At 30.8% G+C, this 15,834-nt stretch overlaps 5 protein-coding genes across 5 annotated transcripts in view; all 5 read right to left on the bottom strand.

Moving 5' to 3' along the window:
- Nucleotides 1-15,834, bottom strand: part of LOC135193686 (vitelline membrane protein Vm26Ab-like) — a 378,568-nt gene that overhangs the window by 194,327 nt on the left and 168,407 nt on the right. The gene's annotated exons all lie outside the window — the stretch shown is intronic.
- The window catches only part of Tsen34 (tRNA splicing endonuclease subunit 34), a 234,808-nt gene that overhangs the window by 217,282 nt on the left and 1,692 nt on the right, over nt 1-15,834 (bottom strand). The window contains exons 6-7 of the mRNA XM_026643395.2: nt 15,492-15,641; nt 15,102-15,321 (exon numbers count right to left, since the gene is read on the bottom strand). Of these exons, the coding sequence (XP_026499180.1) occupies nt 15,125-15,321; nt 15,492-15,641 (347 nt within the window). The 3' untranslated portion in view covers nt 15,102-15,124. The remainder of the gene's footprint in view (nt 1-15,101; nt 15,322-15,491; nt 15,642-15,834) is intronic.
- Nucleotides 1,800-4,672, bottom strand: LOC113402978 (lipase 1-like). The gene is made up of 5 exons (XM_026643380.2): nt 4,497-4,672; nt 4,116-4,317; nt 3,566-3,933; nt 3,332-3,490; nt 1,800-2,204 (listed from the first exon to the last, which is right to left on the bottom strand). Exons 1-5 carry the CDS (start codon nt 4,644-4,646, stop codon nt 1,815-1,817), a joined length of 1,269 nt encoding a protein of 422 aa, XP_026499165.2. The 5' UTR covers nt 4,647-4,672; the 3' UTR covers nt 1,800-1,814.
- On the bottom strand, nt 8,739-11,202 carry LOC113402979 (lipase 3-like). Its single transcript, XM_026643381.2, has 5 exons — nt 11,038-11,202; nt 10,569-10,770; nt 9,806-10,176; nt 9,567-9,725; nt 8,739-9,158 (listed from the first exon to the last, which is right to left on the bottom strand). Exons 1-5 carry the CDS (start codon nt 11,188-11,190, stop codon nt 8,778-8,780), a joined length of 1,266 nt encoding a protein of 421 aa, XP_026499166.1. The 5' UTR covers nt 11,191-11,202; the 3' UTR covers nt 8,739-8,777.
- Nucleotides 13,239-14,658, bottom strand: LOC113403019 (programmed cell death protein 5). The gene is made up of 3 exons (XM_064217368.1): nt 14,464-14,658; nt 14,051-14,159; nt 13,239-13,723 (listed from the first exon to the last, which is right to left on the bottom strand). The coding sequence occupies exons 1-3, from the start codon at nt 14,527-14,529 to the stop codon at nt 13,509-13,511; spliced, it is 390 nt and encodes a 129-aa protein (XP_064073438.1). The 5' UTR covers nt 14,530-14,658; the 3' UTR covers nt 13,239-13,508.

Here is a 15,834-nt window from a genome sequence, read left to right as displayed (position 1 = left end):
CAATACAATTTTCTTTGGTAGTTGTTACCTGTATAAGTAATTAATTTATTTAATTCAACATTATAAAATAACTTTTATTTCAAATATGTCTGAGTTCGAAGCTGTAAGGTCGAGAAACAATATTTTTCCAACCAAGTTTAATCTTTTCCTAGCGTATTGTATTATTTTAGGAAAAAAAATCCTTCAAAATTTGAAAAATAAATTAAATTCACATATTTACAAAAAGCTAGATCGTTACTTTATAGAAATACACATTTGCGATAACGATACGCATATTCCGCTATATGCCGAAAGATATTTCAACGTTTTCCATTTCCATTTACAAGCTGACATAACCTTTATTAAAGGCGCTGTCATTGTATACGAGACCTTTGGTCAGTTGACTATGGAATCAACTGTTGTTTGTTATTTTTGTATATAAGATAATTTACTGAATTACTATATTTATAAATTTCATTTTTAAGAAATTAAATATATCATACGAGATTTGTAAATGATTATATGATTTAGTAAATACTAAATTTTCGATGCATTATTTGAAATAAAATAATATATTGAATATTTTATAACATAATTAATTAAAATAATATATTTCAAATTTATACAGAGATCTGACAATACGACGCAGTCTTATAATTTCAACCTACGCTTTAAATAATAGTTCAATAAAATAAAAAACTTTTGAATTGTGTTTTTAATACATAAAACAGAGACTTTCTTGAACGGTACTCGTGAAGTTTGTGAGCGAGAATAAATTAATGAATACAAATGCAGAATAAAAATGCGGGTCAAATCGGTTGACTCGCATTTTGATACAAAATTTTAACAAATTGTTACTTAGCAGAAAAACCTTAATTTTCTGTAAAATAAAAAGAAAGGAAGTTGTCCATTTTTCTTTTTTTTATTTCTTGCTCAACATTCATTTATTTATCTTATTTAATTACTTTGTGTGAAAAAATAGCAACCCAATATGTATATCGGGTTGCTATTTTCTCGACAGTAACGATACATCGTTCGAGAAAATGAAGGTACTATTTAAATCATGACACTTTCCTATAAGAAGTAAATCTTATACAAAAAGTCACGAGCCAAGCGATCCGCCAGTACTGTGCAGCATACAGCACAATGTGCTTAAACGAAAACGCTTAATACCTACATAATATATTTTGAAAAGAAAAAATAACTGCATCACACCTAATTTGGATTTTTTTTCATTATCCTAAACGTAAAAATGTTTCCTATGATTATAATAAAGATATGTTATTAGTAACTTTTTGCTCGTCGTCGTATATGTTGTTGCTAACATTTTCTAGATAAACATCTTAAGCTAAGCATGTTTAAGCTTTTTTTCATATTTAAGTTATAGCACTGGCAGAATTCGTTTGAAATCTCACCAGTCCGAGATTACCAATCGAACGTTGTATGGTCCAACGTTTAGTCATGTTATATAACCTTTAATAAAGAAACCTTTGAACAAGAAATAATAAGACGCAATTTATAATTTCTGATTAAAATAAAAAGTATCACATTTGGAGTCGAGTTGAAAATTGCTGCGAATTATAAAACTTGACAAGGTCCTCACCTTGTCAAAATACGGGAAATATGGGAATTGTAGATATTTTGTATTATATTACTCTTTTTTTAACCACCCAATCCAAGCTATTACGTTTTTAGTCGGTTAAATTCAGAAATTTAGTTTACATTAATGAGGTAATTCAGATATTTTAGTTAAACGAAAGAAATAAAACAAAAAAATTGTGAAATATTTTATATTATAACAAATTTATAAATAAATTTAAAGATCTAATCTTTTGTCAATTTTTAAGATCCATAAGTCGCATGAAGTTTATCACTTTGTCATATACCATTTTTTTCGCATCAATGCCCCACATGAAATCCACGTGACTGAACGTCGACTGTGATACTTTAAATTTACCCATTGGCCTTCCTAATTCTTTAAATAATCTGTCTACATCAGCAACGACTGCTAACGGATCTCCTTCTGAATAATGGAGGAAGACGGGAGCAGTAACTTTAGATAAATCGTAACTAGGTGGGATTGGTGTGCCATATTTTTGTAAATTTTGCAGAAGACCAAAATCGTATCTACGAAATTCTTTATCCGTAATACTTTGTCCAAAGTGGGCCATTTGTTTCACTGAACAACCCGCTGGTGTATGTCCTAATATGATTGGTATTGTTGACTGTAAATATTAAAATAAGTTAATTCCTTCAAATAGTCTCTTAAAGTATTTTAAATCGTCAAATTTCCATCTCGGAAGATTCTACAGAGAAGAGTCAGCAAAATCTTATAGTTAAACGCTAATAATTATTATAATTCGAAATTACAAATTGAACAAATACTGATTAAACACTTATCATCATCACATATCATCAAATAATATTTTGCTGAGTAATACAAATAAAAAAATTACACTGATACTGATCATTTATGTCAAATAGAGATAAACAATTTAATTAGACAACAATTTTGTTTATCAATACAAAAAACATTCGTCGTGCTCCTCCTAATTAATAATTAATTTTCTGACCATACCTACTTTATCAAAATGCTAACAAGTGCTTTTAATAATTAAATGTAACATGTCGATCTCATCGTTTTAGTAAATCAATATCTAACTACATTATATTTATGGTAGAATAGTAATTTTAAATACTGTAGGCGTTAATTCGGCTTATTTACATTATATTTTGTGTCAATTACAAACCGATTCGTGAATTCATTCTTTATTAAATAAGTTATATCCAAGTTATATCTAAATTTCTGCTTTAAGATAACGATGAAAAAGTGGTTGATTCTTCTCTTTGTAAGTTGTGATCCGATTTCAATAAAAAAAATGTACCTTGGGGAGATCTTAAAGTGTAAAATAAAAAACCACCTCTAAGGATTTGATAAGATATTTCACTTGTTCCTATAAACGCTATCACATTTGATCAATGCTTTTGGGAAAGCCTATTTACTAAGCACTATATTGACTAAGCCATATGTACTTAGCACTAATTTAACACCATTTAAATATTAACAATTGTATATATTTCCCTTATTTTATATTACTGTTACTGCTATAACTGTGCTTCTGTAAATGTCACTCAGCGGCCTTGATGCCAACATGTAAAACTATTTATCGAATTTTTGGATTATCTGAGATTATACCGCGTATGTAAAAGAATTTTATATTAATCATTTTATACTGCTATACTAATATATCTGTAATATATAAACAACTGACTCATGGATATTGTTTATACGTAATAATTTAATTACTTCAACGAAAACTTATGTTATCTTTTATATAAAAATGGAACATACCGCATTGTGCTGGTTCTCATTCCATCCAGCTATTAAAAATATTATAGCACTACAAAAAGGCTGTGTTTTTGCTCCATCAATACAAAAAAGACGACCCAGTAATGTGAAAATCTCGTGATGAGACAAAATTTCTTCGATTCCCAATAAAGAAGCTAATGTCTAAAAAAGAAAGTTAACATTTAATTTATCATAATAGGGTTAAAAAACTTGAGAAAAAGTTATAGCAAAAATTACCATCAAGTCTCTTCCGTAAGGTGCTATCTTCGTAAATATATGGTCCTTTACATGTTCCATATAGGCCACAGGTGCCATTGCATGCATGGATATAATTTTCTTATTATACTCTGGTCGGAGTGAACCCATTACAAAGAAAACAGTTGTTCCCTGAGAGAAACCAATATAATGTAATGCCGATCTTCCTGTATGTTGAAGAGCATAGTCAATCATTGCTGGCAAATCCCTTTCTCCGATTTCATCCCAAGAGAATTCCCAAAAACCATTTCTGGGAACGTCTGGATTTAGACTTATGTGTTTGCGTGAAAAGGAATTACCGCGAGTGTTACCCATCCAGACGTCATAACCTTCGTCAGCTAAAATATAGGCTGAAAGAACGTCCGAAGATTATATATGATGCAAAGAAACTATTATACAATAATCTATGATAATGTCTATAACTTGACACGTATATCATAAGAAACAACAAAAAAAAATATTTAGAAAATATCATCCAATCATTATTTGTAGATATCGTGCAAAAATTATTCCGAAGTCATCATTCATTTACCTATTCCGGATCCAGGTCCCATAATTACATGATCGGAGGAAGACGTAGGCCACCCGTGCATAAGAAAAACAACCGGTCTATCTCCCGAAACATTGTACGAAACTCGGCCATGTGGAATTCGGTGCATTCCCAAAATATAGCCATCTTCAGTCGTCACAAAATGCTCTTCAAATGGATAGTTATATTTTCTTACTAAATCTGGCTAAAATAATAAATAGAAATTACTTTTTATTGTTGTAAATTATTTGTCTACTTGTCAATTATTTTTATTAAATTATCGTTAATAATTACATTCGAAGTGAAAACGTTAGAATATCGATATTTTTTGGCAACTATAAAATGAATGCAACGCAATTTAAATAATCTTGCATGTTAACTAACCAAATCTAGAGTTGCGTCTTCCAAAATATTATCTGAGATGCGACCTCCGAATGCATTGGTCCTGATCAACTCTTCAATATAGTCAGCATGTGGTGAAGGGCTACCTGCTACAATCACCACCACACTTAAAAACACTGCAATTACTGACATATTTATTTCATCACTAATTACTTCCCATTTAATCACAGTTTTATATTAACATTTATCTTTAATCTACAAATATAATGAATCTGTTTTCGATTGTGTCTGTATGTAATATATTTTTGAAAAAGACTCTTATTTATTTTTAATAATAAAATGCGAAATAACTAATAATTTAAAATGTAAAATATATGCACTGATATGAGAAAAATGAGCTGAGATGGCCCAGTGGTTAGAACGCGTGCATCTTAACCGATGATTTCGGGTTCAAACCCAGGCAGGCACCACTGAATTTTCATGTGCTTAATTTGTGTTTATAATTCATCTCGTGCTCGGCGGTGAAGGAAAACATCGTGAGGAAACCTGCATGTGTCTAATTTCAACGAAATTCTGCCACATGTGTATTCCACCAACCCGCATTGGAGCAGCGTGTTGGAATATGCTCCATACCTTCTCCTCAACGGGAGAGGAGGCCTTAGCCCAGCAGTGGGAAATTTACAGGCTGATTATGTTATGTTTTATGTTATGAGAAAAATGATGATTAAACTTATATTAATTATAATAATATCCGCCTGACCGATTTTGGCCAGTGCCGTTCTCGAATTATGATAGCGCAAAAATGTGTACAAAAATCTCTAGGGCGGGACAGGAAATCTAACAGAACTGAAAATAGTACAGATCATACATATAGTCTAAAAAACAGATACCATAAATTAAATTATTACCGCAATATCCTTATTGTGTATCTCACTCGAACAGAATGGCGGCCATAACAACACTAACTGATTAAGATTCGTATCAGTGAATTAATCGATGAACGCGCCACAGCGCGATGTTTACACAATTTTCTATATTTTGAAAATTTAATCTTATGAAAAGTCGTATACAAAGTTTAGATTTAATAATTGTCTTGCTAATGCTTACCTCTGAATAAAATGTCTAAACCAAAGATTTTCGCTCCGTTAACATAAGCAACATTTTATTCTCAATCTGATGATAAGAGCTGAAACTACATACAACCAAACAACCATGACTAATGTAAGAGGATTTGTCTAAAATGAAAAACAACTTACCTATTTTTAATTAAGTATATAAAAAGAATATTTATTTTCATATCAATCCGGTTAGTATTGTAACAAGCGTGAAAAAACCCGTTCACATCGAAACGGTCTGTTTAAACGGAAGACGGTGGCCGGACGTGCGTTTTCCCACATGCACCGGTCGACCCCAATCAGCTTACATTTTAAGCCTTCGTACAAGATAGACGACGACTATATCCCATTACTTTGGAGGTATTTAAAAATAAAATGTTAAATAAATTTGAAACATTAATCGATGAATTATCTTCCAGTTCAAGTTTTTTCCGAATGTCTCTTTCTTCCTTGGTTGATGTCATTAGACGAAATTCAATTCTTGTCGGCAGATTCTCTCACCACATTCTAATACGAGCGTTCTGGAAGCACCTCCGCATGTTTAGACGGACGTTCTGCAGGCTCATCAAACAGATGTTCCGTCTTGGTGAGAATGGGCCGTAAGAAATTAAGTCACCGGTGAAAATAAGAAGTGATTTATAGCCGCAACACATTTGAATATTCCAAATCACGTGAGAAAAAATCTATCACTTTCAAGTGTGTAGTATCTTCGACGACGCAGGTCTGACAATTTAGACTAGTTTAATACTAAACCTTAAAAAACCTTAAGAATTAAATATTCTGAAGGTTTCTAAAAAATAATAACATATATATCTTACTCAACACACAATATATGAGTATATAATTATGACATTGTTATTATTGCATATCTTGAGGACAAATAGTGATATCGAAGTCACACCAATTTAATCTTTTGCGTAGTCGCATAATAAACACATAATTAGTTTTCCATTTCATTTGTATATTATTAATAAAATGAAATACACGAATAGAAATATTAGTTACTAAACAAAAACATTTCGATAGATATCATATGTAATTTATTTTTTCTCGCAAGATAACGCGATACCCACTCCGTCATATCTTCAGCGTATTCTTCTGTGATCTCCTTTGCCTCCTTAGCCAGAGAACTCCTCAAGCTTGAAGGTCCCTCCAAGCTTGAGGAGATTCCCGGCTACAGAGAACCTCCCTACTCCCAGCGACAGTTACAGAGGAGGAAGAAAGTATGCATAGCCCCACACCTTCACCCCTTTCTTCTTCGGCGAAGTGAGGCAACGGAGGCACTCTCCTCACGCACCTGCTCCGCAGCCTCCTACGACATGACATTTTCGCTCCACCCACTATCGCCACCGGGGAATGCCCCCAAGCGGCACAATCCGGCACCTGCGTGGGCCTGAATGTGACTGTGCCATGACTCCGTTCCACCCAGCGACTCAAATGTGGACAAATCGCCTACACTTTTTTCAATCTGCTGATGTAACGAGATGTTGTGGGTGTATTATGTGTGAAATTCTTTATTGCACTAGATATAAATTATCGCGTAAAACAAATTAGAATTCAATTATTTTTGTTACCATATTTTTCTAAAAAGAGTTATACCAGCTAAAGAGACCCCAACCAAAAGGACCCCCGATCGTAACAATAACTTAACAATGATCTTTAATAATGATTTTTTGTAATCCATATTTGTAATAGTTATTGTTATTCCGATGTAACAATGTACAAGCGCTATTATTTTCAATGTTCCTATTTAAATTTTACTTTGAAGTAATAAACAGATTTAAAATTTTCGGATAAAGCTTGAATCTTTAGAGACTTGTATTATATGTATTTATTTTATATTTTATAAAACATTAAATTAAGAAAATAATATGTTCGTCATTGCAAAGTTATGTAGAAGAAAAATTTACATCAGTCAAAAAGATCAAACTAACTTGTACAGGGGTAGAAATTTTAGATAGCCGTTTTAGCGATTCTCATAAGATATACGCTACGCTACAACTTTTGAGACCCAACGCTATGTCTTCCAGTTCATGTTTACCAATCGAAAACCTTGTCACTCCAGCGCCCTTAAGTTCGGTGAGTAATGTGCCTGACTCACTGCCATTTCAATTCTTCGTGTTATCTCGGTAACTTTGATTCGCCTGCGGATTTTATCATTTCTAATACGATATTGCAGGAAAATTCCGAGCATATGGAGAAGGCTCCAATACTCTTTGTCTAAGCTAAGTCAATTACGTCTTTCCTCAACGGATGAGTGACATATATTATTTATTTTTTTGTTAAATACAATAAAAAATATAACTTATTGATATTTTTGGCTCATTAATTGAAGTCCATAAAAGCTTATGTAGAAATTGATTATACCTTAGCCTAACCTTAAAAGTTTTTTAATTGACAACATGGTATCTGCGCAATAAAGGTAAGCATTTATGTAGAAGGTTACATTTCTCAATTTCAATGCTAATAAGTAATTTATATTGCTTACTTGGACATAAAAAAATATCCCGAAATGGGGATGACTTTTTTCTACTTAGGTCTAGAAATTTGGCTTTAAAAATAATGTATATAGGTACATAGATGTTATCTTTGATATACAGATTACTGAAAATGTCAATAACTTCTATACTATGTTAACTACACTATATATATACTAACTTTGCAAATCTTATTCGAAGAATTATGGATCTGTCGGCAGTCAGATGTTTTATCGCTCCAGAGAACTGATATAAAATATGATGTTTTATGGCTATTATTATATTTAACTACCAACTAATATATTTAAACAACAACATAGACAATATTCCATATCTATCTATCTATCTATATACTATCACACTAAAATAATTAACATTCGATTTTTTTATGTTTGACGGCGCATGGTGCGCCCTCTTGTTTATTTATACTTATCGGAAAAGTGTCTCTGGGATTTCAACAACACTCTCTAGTGAAGCATCGCCTAGCGACGCGGCCATCTTGAATCGACGGTTACATTTAAGTTTTCCCGCGCACCACGTATGCAACAATTCGCTAATTTTCGACATTATCTTTATTATTTTGTAGTAAATTCACTGATTTACTTATTTTAAATATATATATATATTCATATATGTATTTGCGGATATCATTGTCATGTCAATAAATAAAACTGTAAACAAACTCGCTAAAACATGTTTATTAATATTTTTCAATTACCTATCTTATATTTTTAATCCATCATTCTTAATAAATTTATTAGTCTGTCATACACCAAATCTTTAGCATCGATACCCCAAAGGAAGTCTAGATGACTAAAGTTCGAATCTGGCACCCTAATTTTTTCCATCGGTCTTCCTAATTCTCGGAACAACCTATACACATCCTCCACTTCAGCGAGCGGATCGCTTTCAGAATAATGAAAGAAAGCGGGTGCTACAACCTTAGATAAGTCATATCTAGGTGGGATAGCAGTGCCATATCTTAATAAATTTTGTAATGTACCGAAATCAAATCGTCTGAACTCTTTGTCGGCTATACTTTGTCCGAAGTGGGCAAACTGCATAACTGACGCTCCTGCAGGTATATGTCCAAATACTACCGGTAACATAGTCTGTAAAAACATATAAATTATATAACATATATAAGAACCGACATCATCATGGGCTAAAACACGTGTGTATCCGCATTGGGGTATTCTGATGGAATAAGCTTCATATTTTCACTTGAAGAGAAAAGAAGACAGTTACATGATTTTTTTTACTTACAAAAAACAAATTGCAGCCTCGCCATTTTTTAGATAAAATGATTTAAAAAATTATAAAGGTGCTCCAAAACTTATCCTATATTATTAAGGGGAATTTCTGATATGAATATATTTAATAATCATATAAAAAATTAAGATATTAAGTCGCGCTATCTAATCGAACCTACGTAGGTATTAATCCATGTCGACAACGAATTATAATTTGTATCTAAAAAAACTAAATGGGTACTATTTTCGAAAAAATTAAATACATACTGCATTATGTTGATCCTCGTTCCATCCACCTATGAGAAAAAGAATACTGCTGCAGATAGGCTGGAGTATCATACCATCCATACAAAGAGCCTGACCTGCCCAAGTGTAAATCTCTCTATTGGGTAAAAATTCTCCAATTCCAATTTGTGATGCTATATTCTAGAAAAAAAAATACATTTTCGGTCACTTTTATGTTAAGGAGAATTTTGTAAAGATTATATAAATAAATTATAAAGTACCGCTATTTCCTTTGAGACGGGGGCCAAAGCCAAAAATATTGGACTTTTGTTATAAGCCATGTATGCAACAGGTGCTAAAGCATGCATTGAAATTATTTTATCATTATATTGTGGCTGAAGAGAGCACATAACAAAGAAAACTGTAGTTCCTTGCGAAAATCCGATGTAATGCAAAGCTGATTTTCCTGCATGCATAAGAACATAGTCAATCATAGCCGGCAAATCCTTATTTCCGATTTCATCAAACGAGAATTGCCAAAAGTCAACATTAAAGAGAGCGTCAGGATTTAGATTTAAATGCCTGCGTGAATAGTAGGTTCCACGAGCGTTGCCCATCCAGACGTCATAGCCTTCATCGGCTAAAAGGTAAGCTGAAACAAAATTTACATACGTATTCGTTATACAATTTAAATAAAATTTGGTGTACCGGATAAGGTTAATGGCCAATAAAGAAGTTATAATATATTTTTAAAGAATGTAAATTACGATATTATTGAAATAAATAAAAATAAAAAATATATATCAAAATTATCACATATGTATAAAGAACTTGTATATTACCTATGTATTAAGTTTTCATACAGTTATCCACACACAATTTGACGAATTATGACCGAATTAAGGAATTAATAAGTTTACTTAATTTAATTTACTTACAAAGGGTTGTTAAAAGATTTATTGAAAAGCTTTAATTTTATTTTATTGAGATATTTCTTTAAAAGAGCAGTGAATAAAAAATAATGTAAGAAATCAAGCTACTTACCAAGTCCAGATCCGGGTCCTGGTATAACGTGTTCAGCTGATGATGACAATAATCCGTGCATGAGAAACACAACTGGTCTTTCCCCGGGAATATTGTTCGATGAGCGTCCATGGGGAATTCGATGTACTCCCAAGATATATCCATCTTCAGTCGTCACAAAGTGTTCTTCAAAGGGGTAGTTATATTTTCTTACTAAATCCGGCTAAAAAATGAAACAATAAATAATAATTTATATTTATCAATGTTTTTTATTATAAAAATATTTATCGTTTTGAGCAATGCCTGCGAAAATGGAATTTTGTGATTTATTTTTAAATAATGTTTTCCTAAAATAGAGACTGGAAATCTGATATAATACAATAATAAGTAGTACTATAATAATAAGTCAAGAAAATGAAAACAGTAGTATTTTTTATCGTTTATTTTTTTTATCTGGTTTGATTAAAAATAATTTCGCTCTCTTACTAACCAAATCAAGAGTTGCATCTTCTATAATATTATCTGAAACACGAGCTCCAAATGCATTGGTCTTGATCAACTTCTCGATATAGTCAGCATGTGGAGAGCGACCACCCGCCACAACTGCAACACAACTCAATAACACGATACCTAACATTTTCATTCAAAACTGATTATTGGGATTTAAATTAGACCTTTATAAAACATCTTGGCTTTGATAAAATTCGTATCAAACGATTAATTAAAATAACACGTGTGATATCTTTAATAGTGTTATAAGGGATATTAATTAATATTACAAAGATTTTTGATTGTGATTATAATAAAAATGATATATCGATGAAACTAATGTCGTCGTGACAACATGTTTAAGAAAAGTTTTAAATTCTATATACATATATATATATAAGAGGACACAGAAGAGGGCATATAAGAGGATGAACTGATTTTTAGACCAACTTGGTCAAAACAATCAAAGTAACAGAAAAGTATTTTACCTATATGGTTTTTGTTTAATTAGGACGCGATGAAAAAAGTTATCCATATCAGATACAATTCATCATTCTTTATGTATGTACTCATTAGCTCTTTCTCATGCAATACATTTTGACTTACTTTGACACAGTTAATGCAATTATTTTATATAAAGACAAAATATAATTTTGATATGTGATACAATAATTGAAGTATAAAATTCTTAACCATAATAGATATAGGATATCATTACCTATTATTTTTTAGAACAAGTTTTTTATTTTAAATTGTCCATAAATATATGATTATTTTAATGTTCGGCTTGCTTCTCTTTTTTGTTGGAGTCAAAAATCTTTAGCAACGTATAGCGTGATGTAATATCCATGGAATATAATAGTAGGTATATAAAGAATAAGCACTTATTTTTGCATACAAATCTGAAAATCTGTCTGAGATCTGAGAGGCCACCGTGACGAAAATCGGTCAGGAAACCATAACTAATTACGTAATTATTATACAAAAGATTTATCTAAGTATAATCTACAGCTCAGGGGCTTAAATCAATAACGTACATTGCAAATTGATATTTCTTTATCAATAAAAGTATCAACAGTTGTTTTTTTTTATTAACACCAGATCATTATCTTCCCTTTAGTACGCGTAACATATTATTTTTGGATTTATAAATGGCATTTTCGCCAAATGAATGAATCTTGTAATTAATATATTTTTTTGAAAATGATTTTATGATACGTTTTTAATCGACATTCGTTTTATACAAACTCTCTCTGCTCTATCCTAGATGGCCGCCCCTATTTTAGCAAATAGATGGCAGGCGCTATCTGCCCTATATCTTTGCCTTAGAGATCTGGTTCTAGGTGTCCCACAAATCCCAATTCAAACAAAACTGAAACATGTCCAGTAAATGAGAGAAAAATTTGAATTACGTAACTACGTCCATAAGCAAACTATAAACATGGTGAGCTGCTCATGGATGCTGATGCTAGGGATGGACGAAGTATGCGATTTTTATTCGGAATTTGGCGTATCCACTAGTTCATCGGACATTCGTCTTCATTGCCTAAAATATCGAACATTTGGCTAAATTTAACTATGCTATGCTTGTCTGGCGTGTTACAATAATATCATATATATACGTCAGCTATGAAAACTTGTAATGTTTGTATTTTGTAAAATAATAATAACCATATTTCATATAAAGTTTATTTATAAAGCCTATGTAAGCAAATTTTTATAAAAAAAGTATATTAAGTTGAGAAAGCGAAAGTTTTAATGTTAGTTTGCCATCAAAATGTATGTTATAATGTATATTATAAATAACTAAAGATTATAAAAACTAAGATCTATGATTAATATAACTCTACGAATTTTTTACCTTTAATACAAGTATAGTTAATTTAAACTGTTAAAATTAATTAAACTATAATAATTATTAAAATTTAAACATTAAAGCATAATATTTTGATGTTTTGTTAGAATAAGAATTTGATTTTAGTTTTGACTTCATAGTAATGCCATGCAAATAACACTTATCATAAGTATAACAACTCTTTTATTAGGTTATAAATTTAGTTTGAACTTATTGCATTGCATCAACATACATATATCATACCTTAAAGGTCAAACCGTTAACATAAAATTTCAGTAAGCAAACAATAAAATAATATACAGCTTTCGTAATAAATCTAGTCTATAAAAATGGAAATTTAAAGAAAGTCAAATTCAAATTGCAGTTTATTTCATTTTCAAGAAAGGCACTCGTAACACAAATCTTAAGTATCTTTTTAATAACAGTTTGGAATACAGTTTTTAATAACATTAAAGGCAATTTATAGTCTAAATATTGCTTTTGTATCACTTCTTAAAAAGGTCCAATCAGTTGTAAGCAGCATTGCGAACTGCTCACATCATATTAGTATCAGTGTATTTCTATTTCAGTTCTTGTATGGTTGGACAAGTGTAATGATGTTTTGTGTTCATTGAGTACTACAAATCATCATCATCAGAATCCAGTGCTGCTCGTCTTCTATCAAACTTTACAGTGCTATTTGATCTAGGCATCTGTTGGTTCAAAGACTCTAGCAGTTGGATCAGTTCTTTCTCTGATATTTTTGTATTGACTTGTCCCATTTGTGCCATTCTACAGATCATATTTTCCACCATTGCAGCTTTTTCTGGTTTACTTAACTTGATTATGTTTACTGTAAAGTGAAAAAAATCATTATAATAATTTATTAAGAATAGTAATGTTGATTTTTTTTTTCTTTGTACTAACACTTATTCTTAAGCAACAGTTTTATAAAATAATATGTTTTTCAAGTGGACTTAAATCTCCTTATCCATTGAAAGCTACATACTCAATATGTTTATAATAAAAATACACTAAGAAGTGCTATAATTATAATTAATATTATTAAGAAGTCTTTGATTTGTTTTGACTTAGAGACTTTCATCGTATTGAGCTGGATCTTGTTATGAACACACAGGCTCATTTGATTGTAAAATTATTTTGATAAGGGTATACTTACATCTTGCTCGAGCATCTTGACTTAAAGCTTGGGCGAGAATTGAATGTTTGGCTTCTTCCATTGCCTGCATTCGTTCTTCTTGAGCCTTGGCTTGATTAGGATCTCCACCCTAAACAAAAAAATCATCTCAAATGACAATTTGTCGTCAACATGTTTTGTAATTAATATCAAAAATATTTAATTTGTCTTAACGTATAAATTATTGTCATTAAACAAATCATATGTATACAATTTAAAAATGACATTTTGGAATTGGAAATGTAACTCTTGAAGTTTTTAAACGAAACAGAATTTATAAAAAGTTTATAAATAAATGTTGGTCCTCATTTTATGAAAAAGACACGCAATTACAGAAAATAATAATGTATCATTACTACACTTAATACGCGCATAACCTCAATAGCGGTACTTACCCCATGTTGAGCCTGTAGCTGTGCTAAACGTTGCTGTCTTATTTTATCTAATTCGGGATCAGCCATTTTATTAATATTTAAGCTTTATTACTTTTTCTTAGAGAAAATATATCTGATTTCTCAAAAGCAAAAAAGAGTTATTTAAAATGTCAAGTAATTCTTGACATTTGACAATGTATGATTGAGACGAAGGCAAATGACAAGTAGTTATATCCTCTGTGCGTAAATGACACTTTGTAGCTGTAACCCCTCTTAAGAAAAAGTACAATATTTATTAACAGATCAATTATTTACATTAAGTTCTTAATTATATACAAATAAAAATTAAAACATCTACTGTACAAATCATGATGATGATGACAGGGGGGCCCAGTTTTTAGCCCAGAGGATCGAATTGCGATTCAACGGGGAAATGCTGCTAGCATTCTTGCTATCATTCCACGCGGTCAAGATTTATACAGTACTATTTTTAATTCATATTGGTATATATTTAAGCACTTAACGTTATTAATTCTTATGATAATAAATAAAAAAAAAAGAAATTAAAAAAATCTATATTTTAATAAAAAAATAATAAAAACCATATTAAGCAAAATAAAAACTTTTAATTCAAAGGAAACTGGTACAAAAGTGGTAACTGGCCTAGCATAAGTTAACAAAGTCATCCATTCAAAGTATCATGCCATTGTATTGTTTGATATTCAATTTTTCCATAATTGTTGCAAAAACCATACAGTGCGAGTTTATTGACTGCCACAGATAATCTTCCAAATGTCACTATGTTTGCAGGTCGAAAACATTGTGCAATATTACTTACACATTTCAACATATACATTGCATGAAATCTTACTGGATCACCTGAAATTTTGATAAAAATATATACTTATGTTTTTATTAATCAATCTTTTATAATCATATGTTTAAGCACAAATTAAAATTTAACAGAAGATTACCAATAATACACATTATCAATAATATACACTTATATAGGTAATGACAAAAAACATTTAAAACTCATAAAAATATACCTTGGTATACAAGAAAATCAGCACCAAATTTTGAACCACTTGTTATATAGTAACCTCTTTCCCATAAGTCCTTGAAAATAGTATAGCGTATTGCTCCATCTCCAAACATTATACAGGGTCTCAAAACATCTATTTCCAATTTAATGTTCTCTAAAAAAACATTTAACAATAAAATTGTTAAAAGCTGTTAAGAGGCTTAATAACATATGCCTAAAATTGCAGACATAATTTCATCCAACAATAAAGACCATAATAAAAATTAAATAGCCAAAATATCCACTTCAATAATCACATAAATATTGAGATGATACAAAAGGCAATTTTATTCATAGTTCTATAATAT

Source organism: Vanessa tameamea, chromosome 16 (assembly GCF_037043105.1).
Source record: "Vanessa tameamea isolate UH-Manoa-2023 chromosome 16, ilVanTame1 primary haplotype, whole genome shotgun sequence".
Lineage (NCBI taxonomy): Eukaryota > Metazoa > Arthropoda > Insecta > Lepidoptera > Nymphalidae > Vanessa > Vanessa tameamea.
Note: the sequence above shows the minus strand (reverse complement) of the source record. Positions and strands in the feature narration are given on the sequence as shown.

What these genes read in the sequence shown, in the direction of transcription:
- LOC113402978 (XM_026643380.2), bottom strand. Translation starts at nt 4,646, where the DNA reads ATGTCAGTAATTGCAGTGTTTTTAAGTGTGGTGGTGATTGTAGCAGGT. An exon ending in AAGACGCAACTCTAGATTTG is followed by an intron (nt 4,318 to 4,496) that starts GTTAGTTAACAT and finishes TTATTATTTTAG; the next exon opens with CCAGATTTAGTAAGAAAATA. An exon ending in ATGAGAACCAGCACAATGCG is followed by an intron (nt 2,205 to 3,331) that starts GTATGTTCCATT and finishes TAATATTTACAG; the next exon opens with TCAACAATACCAATCATATT.
- LOC113402979 (XM_026643381.2), bottom strand. Translation starts at nt 11,190, where the DNA reads ATGAAAATGTTAGGTATCGTGTTATTGAGTTGTGTTGCAGTTGTGGCG. An exon ending in AAGATGCAACTCTTGATTTG is followed by an intron (nt 10,771 to 11,037) that starts GTTAGTAAGAGA and finishes TTCATTTTTTAG; the next exon opens with CCGGATTTAGTAAGAAAATA. An exon ending in ACGAGGATCAACATAATGCA is followed by an intron (nt 9,159 to 9,566) that starts GTATGTATTTAA and finishes ATGTTTTTACAG; the next exon opens with ACTATGTTACCGGTAGTATT.
- LOC113403019 (XM_064217368.1), bottom strand. Translation starts at nt 14,529, where the DNA reads ATGGCTGATCCCGAATTAGATAAAATAAGACAGCAACGTTTAGCACAG. An exon ending in AGCTACAGGCTCAACATGGG is followed by an intron (nt 14,160 to 14,463) that starts GTAAGTACCGCT and finishes TTTTTTGTTTAG; the next exon opens with GGTGGAGATCCTAATCAAGC. An exon ending in TCAAGATGCTCGAGCAAGAT is followed by an intron (nt 13,724 to 14,050) that starts GTAAGTATACCC and finishes TTCACTTTACAG; the next exon opens with TAAACATAATCAAGTTAAGT.